At 32.6% G+C, this 13989-nt stretch overlaps 1 protein-coding gene across 1 annotated transcript; it reads left to right on the forward strand.

Moving 5' to 3' along the window:
- The first annotated feature begins 416 nt into the window (after positions 1–416).
- LOC132724238 (uncharacterized) lies at positions 417–7982 on the forward strand. The gene is made up of 3 exons (XM_060709072.1): positions 417–927; positions 6303–6822; positions 7116–7982. Exons 1-3 carry the CDS (start codon positions 862–864, stop codon positions 7250–7252), a joined length of 723 nt encoding a protein of 240 aa, XP_060565055.1. The 5' UTR covers positions 417–861; the 3' UTR covers positions 7253–7982.
- Positions 7983–13989: the final 6007 nt, after the last annotated feature.

Consider the following 13989-nt stretch of genomic DNA (forward strand, 5'->3'; position numbering starts at 1 on the left):
ATTTTTAGATCATAATGCTTGATAGTTGGATAGTTTTCAAATGAATTGTTTTAAATTTGCTTTTACGTGTTTTTTGGGTTTTTTTGTATTTTTTCTGAAGATAAAAGTGTGTTTTAAGAACGAAGTGTATTTTTTGTTATCACATTAAGAATGGAAACTCAATACTGTCAACTTATAACTGCATGTTTGATTTCAAAATATTGTATTTCTGTTAATAAATGTCCTACTAATTCAATACTACATTTGTCAAAGTAAAAAAGTGTCTCGAGATAAAAATCAAAATGTTTCAGCTTTTTTCAGCGATAACGTTCCCGCCTACTTTGCCCTACCTGAAATCTGATTGGCTAATGACACGCGGACAGTCATGAATATTTAACACCTCGACCGTAAACATGAATATTTGATCTCCGATCAACCTCAAAACAGTTTATTTTTCTTCCAGTATTGTAATATTGCATATGTTGAGTTTATTAGATGATCTCTCACTCATTTTAAATCCTTCTACAAGATATTTACTACTAAGAATAGCAGCTTAATTCATCGTTAATTTAACGTTACAAAATTAATAAACTGTGATTTATAAATCACTCCGGACATTGAAGTATCTATCAATTTAAAAAGGAGTTCATCAGTGGCATGTAAAGATTTGGCAAGGTTGGAATAAAACGTGTGACATTAGATAGATCTTATACTGTGATATTATAGATATTGTTTCTATTAGAAGACAGTAACACCTGGAAATCAAAAAGGGCGTGTCTTTGGAGCTTTTTACAGGAATGTGAAAGATATTAAACTTTAAAAAATTAAACATTTTCAACATAATCAATTGATATAAAATTATCAGACGGAGATAAATCAAAGATGGAGGGTGTTTATATTACCATGTTTCTTACATCAGTCTTGATTAAAGTGATCAATGCAGAAATTGTAAGTTGTACAAATTTATAATTATATTTGTTAATTAATTGATTACTTTGTAATCATCATTACTTTACTATATAAATATTTCAACAATTGTTTAACACCAATGTCATAAATACTTTACAGGCGGTTATGAAATATAACATAATAAAAGTAGTGGAAAATATACACGTATCAAAAGAAGAAGTGTGAAATTCATGTGATCTTCAATAAAATATGTAATTGCATAATGTTGTATCTGTCACTAATATAGATAGCTAGGTGCAATAGTTATAAATGATTAAGAGTATTCCCGTGAATTATTTATATCTCGTTATCTGATAATTAAAACTAAATATTTGATAGATGTTAATGTCCTTTTAGGCTTAAGAATTAAGGACGTACATCCAAAATGACCCTATCTAACATGCTTTTTTCTGTTATGGCTAGTTTAAAAATAGATCAGATTTACAAGAGTATTCTAGTTCTTATTTGTTTTATACGTAAATAGTCAGATTATATATGATAATGGTTACATATGTCTCTTATAAATCTTAGTTGATTGGTCTTACATGTATTTCTAAATGTACATTGTATATGAATTCCATGTACTATATTTGTAAATGTGAGAAAGAGACTTAAATAAACGAATAAACTAAAGACATTGACCAAACTGACTGTACATTATAATGATTACCAAATTACCAGTGAAAGTTAAAACAGTGTTCTTCTAAGATTTCACCCGGTGAATATTTAGAATAATAAGTTTAAAAAGTAATATTATTCACACAGGCCAAAACTTTGATCATGAACACGATATGGTATGTAAAACCTTAAGAACCCAAGATTCTTATTTCAAGTACAAAGATTTATTTTCATTTGTTTACACGAACACTGAATTCACCTATCTAAATTACAAATAAGCCCTTTAGAGAACATTCTTAACTTTAAGAGATAAAACAATAAACTTATTTTGTTTGGAGTTAAACAGGGTGTCTTTATGTATACCCAGTCATTCACTAGTTTATCTATTTCACTAAACACGAGATTATCTTTTCACTGAAATTATCCACTTCAGTCACTCGAATCATCAGAGGGTTTCGATTTCATACATAAAAAGATCCGAATAATTCATCGGAGTTAGTCAACTGTTAGTCTAACTTTTCGCTTAATATTTACGCATAATTCTGCACCCAGGTGTCCAAATGAAATCATAATATTCTAAAAGGTTTGCAGAAAATGAGTTTTGTGGTGTAAATATTTCAATCAAAGGATTTTCAACTGATAAGTAGATACATGTAAATTCGTATTTCACAGTGTCAATTTAAGTCTGTTTAAACAAGAAGCAGAAATACAGGCGATCTTTCATTTCTACCAGACTGAGTCTTTATATAGGAGAAATCACACAGCGCATGAACCAGCAAAATTGAATTGAATTTAAATATACAGTCTTTAAGACAGACAATTTATTTGTATATCTAAATGAAGCACCGTCGTCAGTACGAACAGCAACAAATAAATAATTATCTTTTTCATTCACCTTTGTTTAACATGTTACCGTGTCTTACAGATAATGTTGTCAAACTTGACATTTTGTTGTTGTCTTCGGTGACAATTTGTTATTGATAATCATATACTTTACTGTATTATTTGCTGTAAAAAAACGAGTACAAGATAGACTCGCCCAGGCATCGCTGCTCATTCATTTATATTCATAGCAGTTTATCGTTCTCTAAATTTTGTGTATATGCCAGTTACCTGTGGTAAGTCTAACATAAGCAGCTTAATGCCTTTAATCATTGTTTGATTGAATATTTGCTGGGGTTTTTTTTGTAACATTTTATTGACCGTGATGCAATCTGCCTTTTATAACTCTTACCACGCTAAATATCTAAAATGGACTTGTCCATCTTTCAATCTGGACAGAACCATTTACCAATTTAGGTACTTCTTTTAAAAAAAAAGAAGAAGAAGAAGAACATGTCGTGACTGAATGGCAAACGGTATCAGACAACATGGATGTATCTCTACACTGGTTGCATAGGTAGAATCAATATACGAAAATCCATCTAAATAGTCATTAAGTAACACTGTAAGAGCATTGGTCGGCGCCTTTAATAGTTACAAAAAGCTTGATATAACTAATTATTTCTGAATATGCGTTTTTTAATTAAGTTCATAATAAACCCCTAAACGTAGCCGTTCATTGTAGTCTCTCTAACCGTTTATGTGAAATATTTTTACAAACTATTAACGTTATATCAGGGCTATAAAAATGTTTATTATCAATTAGTTGAGTTACATTTCATCAGATTATGGTGTTAGTATTCTCTCATGTAAGAATTGCATCGCCATCAAGCATCTGTTTATCTCCATCAATCAAAGCTCAAAGTGGATTATTTACGTACTTTATGGGCTGAGAAGATTCGACTTTGTGTTAAAGGTCTTAATTCTTAACCATTATGAGACAGTACTACAATAGTTTTTTTTCAGTTTAACTTCAAAGACATAATTTCCTAACAAGTGTTCTAACGTGATAATAAAAATATTATTTACAGTATAAAACATTTATTATTCAGTCATTATTTTAAACGGGGTTTTTCCTATCTCATAAAAACGCTCGTGTATCTTAAAACAATTTTAATGGGTTAACAAAGAACGTTATTTCAATGTTTTTCGCGACTACGCCAACTTTAAATTGTTAAATAAAAAAAAAAAGAATTTTAAACACGTGAAGAGGGAGGTCTAAAGTTATAACAGACGTTTAGTAGATGTAACAGAGCAAGAACATGCGGCCGTCTCAGTGACATGTATTTTTCTACTCTCTCATACCCGTCACATCGGATTAGTTCCGGTCCCTGTCAGAACAGAGTTTTATAAAGGCATCAACGTTGATCCCCACCCTATAGAAAAACTATTTTCAATGCACTGAAAAGGAACAACGCGTATCTAATGCCTCAATGAATTTAATAATGTACGTGTTTGCAAATCCAAGGACACAATTTTCAGAGTTTTTACCTCTATTCAATTTCTGTTTAAATATTAATTACGAAAGGATTTGATGGCGAACAGTGCGCGAAGCACGTGCCGTCCCGGATGTTGCGATTTTGACCAGTGGGACGCATCGCTTATGCATTTAATGACACATAATTTACTCTCGCAAGAAAAATGTCTTGTCTCTATCTGTATAAAGCAGAGTTTTATCAAACAAATGCACTGAACAGGTGATTTCTTATCGTGTATAATCAGAAAAGAGATAAATGATTGGAGTGTGCTTTTTTCTAAAGAACTAATTTTTCAGCTGTCCTCGAAAACGTCAGCTATGGCGACACTCGATAACACTTCCTAAAGCAGACGACCCGTTGACATGGATAGGTAATAATTAAAGACGATATCCGTATGATTGCCAATATTAATGTTGACCGTTGTTTGTCATACTTTTGTCAAAAATACCGATAAAAGACAAACTGAACTACGGTTGATCACAGACAGGCATAATTAGTACACTGTTCTATTATATTGCGTGCAATAGAAACGACCCTTCCTTTTCAACATCTGTAAAAAACGAAGAAAGGACTTTAAATTATCTATGTGAAAAATCTTTTTAAAAAATCTGACGAAATTAGAAATGTTGTACTTTTGATCATTTGTTAGCATAAATATAAATGTATCACAAATATTGTAAAATAAAACTACTATTGTGAAAGTATGCACATCAAAGAGGCATGCTTGTTTAATGTTAGATAATAAAAAAAAAATTGATAGACATACTCTCTGATTTAGGCCAGAGATATTTATTTAATTTACGATTTTTACATTCCGATTTGACATGAAACAATCGGAAACATATAGATTAGCCAACGATGTTTACATACAACTGTAGAAGAAATATGTCAATTATTTTATACTAACTTTAATTTCCTCCTGATAGAACGATAACAAAATTGACACGACAATAAAATAAAACTAATGTGACACAAATACCTCCAGGATATATTCTCTTCTTTTATATTCATTTATTTTAGGTTTACTTCGTTGTATTTTGAATTCACTGTTTATATAATTATAATTAATTTAGAAAGGCAAACAAACGACAAAATATCTTGCAATTTAGTCAAAGGAGTTCTAATCTTGCATACTAATTTAATGTTTGTGCAAATAACATGTATATATAATACTACACATGTTGAAGCAGCATATTTAAAATATGAATCATGTTAAAGCATCCACTCTTAAAAACTTTATTTTGTAAGAGCATGTTCTACTTTACGTGACTACTCACAAAAAGACTTTATTACAACAAAGTTAATGTTATACTTAGATTTGCATAGAGACAAGTCAGTTAAATAACAAAAATAAACCTTTGATGTCATAGAGTGAAAAGGTCAATTAACTTTATTAAAGTTTTAGTACAACAGTAACCAGACTCTCGTAGCGAAAACAGAACTCATCTAAGCACAAACATGTCTTTATACGGGAAGAAATTAATACGTGAAACTTTCGTCTTTACGGTCACCTATATCGTGTGAAGTTGAAAGAAAACCCCTCTCCCTTTCTTTTAAAGTGAGAAAATACTATACAGGTTGCATTGTTAAATGTGGGAGTAATTGGTCAGATAGGTTGGATGTTGTTTCAAAGTAAGATAGAATGCTCGGCAGCACGGTTAAATTTCCCCGGTTCCCGTGTCAGGGGATATTTGATGCTACCCGGACCACGATAAGATCTGCACCACATGGGAAAATCAAAATCACATTAACAAGTACATGAACTATAGGTTAAAGGATTAAATCAATACTTAAAAGACAAAACAAAAAACATGAAACAACAGAAACATACAAACAAAACACACCAAAGATAGCAAGAAAAAAGGACACATAACAAAATAAAACGGGGAAAGACCCGGAATGACATGAACACACAATTAAATTAACTGGTGAAAGTGTAAATCATTACTTTTGCTTCCACATTTCTAGATTTAAACTTGATATAAAAAATAGCTTTTAATGTTTCTACTGTAATTCAAACTAATTCAAAGTTCGGACCTGAAACAAGTTCTTGTAAAGTCATAGCAATCACTTAGCCTAAGAATTACTACTTCTTGCTCTAAATGTATAATAGTAAATGGACGATTTCCTTTCTGATCTAAATGTAAATCTATATATAATCCAACGAAATTTACTTGCTGCTCTAATGATAAAGGAAACTCCTACTTTTCATATATTATAATACAAGCAGAATATAACTTCGATAATAATTACGAAGCCAATGTTCATCATGACGTGTATCTGATATTCGATGTTACTATTCGATATGGCTAGCGTCATATATTCTAGTTAAGCAATAGATATTTACATTATGTATTTTCAACTATCAAATTTAAATTTTATTAATCATTATTTCAGATTCAACTACCACCATTTTCTCAGATGAAAAAGTATTATCCTGGATTCTACAACTTTGGAGGATCTTGCAGAAACCATGAAATCATCGCACTTCTTGGAATAGAAGATAGAGAAAGTATGCTTCTCCACGATACCACCGCTCTGCGGCTATCATATACTCTAAACAAGATCGGGAACCAACATTCATTAGGAAATGACGTAATCAGACTTTCTAAAAATGGAACCGATAGTGTTTCCGGTAAAGACGGCCTTCAGTACATATTTCATCCTTTAGCCTTTGGACCATATCTTGCAGACAAATACGGCTATCCTACAGTGACAAAGATGCATTTGTTTGATTCTGTTAAAACAAAAGCAAGTTTTAGTAACAAACAAGGGATAATGCGTATAATAACTTACACTCAACATGACAATAAACCTAAAGGTCACTTAGTACTGTGGGATTGCAATGGCGTCTACCAGTCACGTGATTTCTTCTACGGCCATACACTGTTATCAGTAGAGTTCTGGGAATCACCAGGTAAGGCATTTACAAAAATTAATTTATTTTCATACACAATAGTTTCAGTCAATGTCTAGCTAAAGTTTCTGTAAATATTTTGTTCACATTCTTTAACAACGTTCTGAGCAGTGTTAACCATATTACTATAAGACATATTCATCTGTTTGAGCATCAATCATGAATCAAACGTTATAAAGTAAGACAATTGACCATCGAACTGACATTAAAACAAATTACAAATGATTTTTTATTTTGTTTTGATGAAAATACATTCCTGTTGTTTAAAATAATCTTTTATATGTATCTTTCAGATACAAACTGCAGCGATCGGCAACATGTTGAAACAAACGATAACGACAAAGACGAAGTAGACTCATATATTCTATCAGTGTTAAAAGAATCACGACACGAGTCCAGACGCCGAAGACACTGCTTACAACATGGATGATGTCGCAACACGTGTTCGCCGCCATATTTGGGATTGTGCAATGTGATAAAACATAAATAAAATGTGCCCCATGTAACATATGCAGGTTCCATGTGTGTAATATGTATGTTTCAAGTGAAAACAGTTAAGACATATAAGGAACTAGTGGGTATCAACCGGTGTTTGCGCTTGATAAGACGTAGCAATCTGTGAAAGAACTTACCGCAACATTGACGTACCTTGGTAATTGTCTCTTTAAGACATTTACTGGTTCGTATGAAAAGAGCAGGAAGACACAGCATGTTTATTTTGTGTACAAAATTAAAGCGATGTTAAAGCAAATGATGATAAACAATGGTTAGAGTAAGAATGAAAGTATGCCACGGTCATTAGTAACAGAATTTGATGTGAATGCACATCATGTTGAGAGAGTCTGTTTCGTTGAGGAAAATACAGGTTAAGAGATGTGTTTGACGGTTCAGACTGCGAGATAGAAAGACATTTTGTATCATATCTGTGACATAGCAAGGTACCTTGTGGATATTAATATATTTATATCATTACCAAAGGTAGTTTGTAAATGAATATTTTGAGAAGAGATCTATTAACGAAGTTCTGAATGCAATTTAATCTGAGTTCCCAGATAAATTCTAAAAACAGTTATGTATGTCTTGATAATGTTGTAATTCCTTTCTGTTTGTAAAACCCTTTATATACATCGAATTTATTTGAATATGAAAATAAAAGAAAGTTTGGCAGTTTGGTACATGTTACAAGCTAGAGTTAAGGATTGTCCCAATATTTATCAAGAAGAGTGGAATCAAATTAAAGTAGTAGTAACTGTTACATTTCAAGTACCAATCTGGTAAATAATTAAGTTAATTCAAGGGCCAAACCTTATAACTTGTCATTTAAAATAGATTTAATTTCGCATGAGTATTTCAAATTACTTCTGTATAGAATTGAAAAACTCAATTGTAAAATTGAACGTTATTTATTTCATGACTTTCACCAGTGCTTGAAATCATAGTATAACATTACACAATTGATACAGTCTAATTTTGGAATATGAAATAGGGTCTCTCTTCCTCTATTCAACCCACACCCTTAGCATGATTAGCGTCATTAAGGTATACAATAAGCTGTCTACTTCGGGCACTTCTACGTGAATTGCCCGTGAAGAAAGTGCCCTAGAGTGCCTAAATATTCAATGACAGCAGGACTTTCAATTAGCAATCTGACATTTCACAGCATTGGCTTTTAGCGTTCGTTAATCACATGGTAATAATTGGCCAATATCCATGCGCCGTATTCATGCGCAGTTTCATTATGCAACACACACAAGGGGAATGCAGTGTGCATTAATAATTGTCATTATGAATCCTGTCGTTGTGTAAATTTCGTCTTTCATTCTCTTGTTCAAAAAGAATAGAAATTGGCGCAGACATCAAGCCTAACTAGAAAGTGAACAATTAAAACGGGGCGGTCAAATTAGGGGTTGGACGCTGAAGATGCTGGCGAGACTGAACGTTTATTGTCTAAGATCCAATGTCCCGTCTCTAACGACTCAGTTAACAATACATCTTACGCAAGCATTGTGCAGTAATCTCATGCCCATTGCTCGATCATTGGTTCACCCGCTACTGAAATGCCTAACCGGCGGACCCTACCTTGTCTAGGAGTCCAAATATGTTCAAATTTTACTGCGTATAGAATTATAGATATAATTTGCGATGTATAAAATGTTATTATTGCAATATAAATAATGGGGGAAGTCAGGCAATATATGCAGTCCTAAACTGCCAGATATTCGATAGTTGAATTCGTGGATAAATTTATCCCTTCTTCGTTGCCATTAATGGTTATATTCACATTTTATAACTACATATATATTGCAGTATTACTCATCTTTTTATATGATTGTAAGGTAATACTTTTTATATCACAGCAATAGTGCCAAAGAACATTCAATAATACGAGTATTTACTTGAGATAATATTGGTTATTTGAGAGACCAAGAACTTTGAAAACTCGACAAACAACATGCAAAACAATGTTAGAAACGTTTAAGTTTTGATTAACGACAATCTGATTCTGTCAAACTATAATCTCTTTTTTTCTCAAGAGCAGCATTGATTGAAAGGCATGCTATCTCAGAACCCGCATATTGAATTAAAAGTTATCACAATGTCCACTTTAACTGCCCAACAAGCGGATTTTAGCCACTGTTGAAAGATATTTAAAATTAAATCGCATTAAAATGCTCTAATGCAAATTAATGAAAGATGATACGTTGATTTCTATCAATGATTTTCCTTCTCATTTATGTAAATCCGGGTAAATCAGTGACAAGCGTTTTATAGAACTGGTGTAACCATCCGCCATGTTGTTTTGAAAAGATGGCGGTAAGTGTTATTGATGAGGGTCATCAAATACTGTCCATGGAATGATCTTATCTAGATAATTACAACACTATTAAATTAAAATAAGTAAGTCCGTGTCACACGGTGAAATGCACAAACATACTTTTTGTATGAAATATAAAACGGTACTGACACATAGTTCAATATGGTATTTTACTCCTATTTTACTATGAAATGACCGTTGGAAGCGGTTTTCTTCAACCTGATTTGAACAATATCATGTATTTGTAACAACAACAACAACAACAACAAAACATTGCATTAATATTTAAGATATTTAATGGTTTTCTTCAAATATCTTTTCATTAAGTTTAATTAACATAAATAATAAACATCATCTATCAGCCTACATGTCAGGTGTGGTACTGTAAAGAAATGTTGCAAACATGGATAAATTCACATTTACTGAAAACTTTTAACATTAATATTTTAGCATTCACGCTGTTACTTGCAAAAGTAATGAAGATTGAGGATTTTAGCACTATGAAACTTTTTTCTCAGCGCTCGTGAATTTGAGACCAGGTGATGTCAGATTTTGGTATTCATGAATGAGTCGTCTGCTGGTATTATCATAAGGGTTAACCTGTAATCTAGAGCACTACACGACCATTCCTTTTCTGAGGCACATATCATTAAATTTTCATCATCAATTACATAACCACACCCACAAGATTTGGTTCTTTAACTAACTAAAATTGCGTCGTGGGGGTCACGTAATTGCGTGACACGGTTCCGTGCAAACATCATTTACGTGAAATTCGATCGACGCATGCGCTACTCCTAGTTAATTACATAACAATGGAGACGCCCCTGTTTAACATAATTTTTTGTAACAAAATATGCTGCAAATTGATTCATGTTTCTAAGTAATTATATAGCAATATGTATGCTAATTCTAACATTCAACTGCCGATGGTATATTTAAGTAAAAGCAATCTTAATGTAATTGAAGATATAACACGAGAACAATAGCCGCAAAACAGGGGTTTCAAGCTAAAGTAGAAATATTTAGACATTGTCGAATGTATTTTCTCGACAGGTGTTAATTTTACCACGTTTGTATATTTTATGAGTTCTTCTCTTTCCTTTTGTTCGATCAAATATTTTATTTGAATTTGGGATCTCTCCTTTCCCAAGGGGCGGAGTGTTGCCCTTACAAAATACAGGAAAGACGGTGAGCGTAATTACTGTACCCGCTGTGATAATCGCTAACCTAGTCTGAAGTATTCATTGATATCACTTACAAAATCTATTTACTTTAAGTTTATTAAAACACTGGTCTAGAGAAAGGCTTAAAAATTCACAAGTTCATCGTATCGCATTTCCGCCCTTATTCTACCTTGAGAAGGTAATAAAGCAAGTAACTTAATAAAATAACGTGTGGTACCTGTTGCTTAAAGAATTTAGAAACTAAAAATAAAGTAATTTGTCTGAACATGTGAAAGGGACATGTGATTTGTCAGAGGTAACAGGTCACCTCAATAGAGCTGATGGAAAATGTCAGAATCCAAATGTTCCTTTAACGGAACGCCGAAATGAAAAATAGTCACGAAGGCCCTAAAATGGTCTAGTGAGAATTCAACATGGATTAGCGGACGTATATACATATGCTCATTCCGTCATTGTTACATAGTAAATTTTATTATATTATTTTAGCAACAACGAGGTACTCTATATGTACAAGTTGGGAATGAACTTTTTTCCTTCCTCTGTAAAGTCAACGAAATGACACATGCAGGCATGGGACAAGTCTGCTTACATCATTTTTTGCAATTGGTTATAGTGCACACCACGTATCTTGTTTCAGGATGTGTTGGATCAGAATGAATATAAACTGATAACTTATCATAAAATTGTCTTTTATCCTATTTAGAAGTTATTAATCAGCCAAAAGAAGTTCAAACACAAATAATTATAGATACAGGTGCACGGAAATTCCTGCTCTACTTTAATTATGGGTTAGTTGGTTTTAAAATCACAGTGAACTTTTTTTATATCATTTAAGGATAAATGATATCGTGTGTTCAATGCTAATAAACATTGTTCTACAACTTCGGAGAAGACACATGCTCAATTTTATTCAATGTGCCGTAAACGCAACATTACACATTAAAGACCACTGCGCATGCTCGTCCGTCATGGCACGAGATTCACAATTGCAACTGGTGTCCATAAATAAATTGATCATAGTTCAAAATAGCACTTTAATGTCCGAGATTTACAGTCAATGATAATCGGTAAAAGCAAATTTGTTCACCGCATAAAACGTTCTAACAATACATGCAATAAATCGGGTCATTTTAATTTTCATCAAAACGAAGCTCGCTCCGTAATTTTTCATCAAATCCCAATACCGAAGAAATTTAATTAATGTTTATAGCACACGATTCATTCAAGTGACTCTGACTTTTTGATTTGTGGTCTTTGGATGCGCTTATTTTGATACAGCGTCTTCAAAATTACATGAAGCGGAAACATGGACTGTCATCGTTTAACAGTGGGCATGGCACAATTAGCAAACTTCACACAAAAATGGGGCTCGTAAATTAAATTTTGGGAATTAGAGTGATAGGCAATAGGTGCAATATCATTTGGCGCACACTCTAAAACTAATAATATATTCAATTACAAAATAAAATTTCAACAGTCTGAACTTTCTTGATATACGCGATTAAATTTTCAAGATTTATTTTTTAATAATTTGTCAATTTTCATATTATAAAAATATTAAATGTGATAAGCACGTGTTTCAAAAATGCCGGATATACATTAAACATTTCGACTAGCGGCCTTTCAACTCAATATATTTCAATCTTGATGAAAATTAAAGACCTACATCTAAGCTTTCAATAACATGCATTTAAATCGTACATCAGTATTGTTTTTGAAACCACGTTGAGAGCCCGTTTGTTTTCAAGGAAAGAAACCAACACAATTTTCACTATATTAACATGTTTGTAGACAAAAGGTAACCTATCATTGTAGATAAACCGTATTGTAAAAACGACGACCAGTATTTCAATGGTCTAGATTAGTCAGCTTAAGTCTACGTGGGCAACTTTATTTCAAACTTTCAGGTACATAGCACATACGTGAAAGTACACTTATCATAATAATGATAATTTATGAACTTCAATGTTTTATGAATACGTGATAGCCTGAAGATGACAAAGCATCAAAGAATTAATTAAAAATGGGTTTACATGAACTTCAATGAAAATTTAAGGGCGAAAATACACTGCCTCCTGCCAAGTTTGTTCATAACATAAAATTGTAAATCCTAAATTTAATGTTTTAGAGATGCCAAGTCTAGTTACGTATCCATCATATAGTGGAAGAAATAAAAGCGAGTAATGCATAAGTTTATTTACTTTTGTGCATAGTTTTAACAAGTTTATGATGTTAACATCACTTAATTTAAATCTTCAAAGATTCTAAAACTAAACCAAGGCATTTAACATAAAGGCAAATACAGAGTTTAACGAATGAAACAATATTTTGAGCTCGATATTTTCCAGGTATCTGTTACCTAAAGAAAAAAGAAAGCTAATGGCCCCGAATGGGTTATTTATGAATGTCTCATATCTTGTAAGCAGTCACCCGAAATGAGGAAATTAAACGGACGAGTAATGTGAACACAAATCGATTCTGGCCACTTGTTTTCTTCTCAGGTTTAAACAATCTCTTGTTGTACCTTACGCAAATAATTCATGAATTTTCTTCGTTGAGGGTCCTCCAAAGTTCTGTCAAGTAGTTCCGAATTCATAAATGCTACTTTTATCAAACTTGTTCGTATTGCAAACTATCCAAGGTTTCGCAATTTTGTAAACTGTTCATCAAATCGTTAAAAAAAACCCAGAAAGAACGGGTGTTCTGTTATTAACTGCGGGAAGCACTGTTAAATGGTACTGCCAAGTCTTATTTTATTATCGAAAGTATTTTCTTGAGCTATGGGAAACCAGGTCACTAGGATCCGGGTAAAGTGAATAATGTCCAAGGCTTTCTCAGGGCATATCACCTATTCAGTCCGATTACAATTACTTTTCCAAAATCTAGGGACATCGGAACGTTACACTAAGACATATGAGAGGAAGCTTTGCTGTCAATGGTTTAGTAGAATCGCTAAGTGACAATATGTCAAGATAAATCAGTCGCATGCACAACTAGTTAAAAGATAAATGTATACATTTTTTCGAACTGAAAGCAGGCATTTCTCACCCTTTCAACTACTCTGTGACCTAATCATGAACCTTTGGGTTTCTGCAATGACTAAGGAAATGCCAGATTATCGCAGCCTTAGTATTTTTTCAAGAACTCACGTGCACATTTTATCTA

Source organism: Ruditapes philippinarum, unplaced genomic scaffold (assembly GCF_026571515.1).
Source record: "Ruditapes philippinarum isolate M1 unplaced genomic scaffold, ASM2657151v2 ctg1816_1_1_1_1, whole genome shotgun sequence".
In the NCBI taxonomy this organism is placed as follows: Eukaryota; Metazoa; Mollusca; class Bivalvia; order Venerida; family Veneridae; genus Ruditapes; species Ruditapes philippinarum.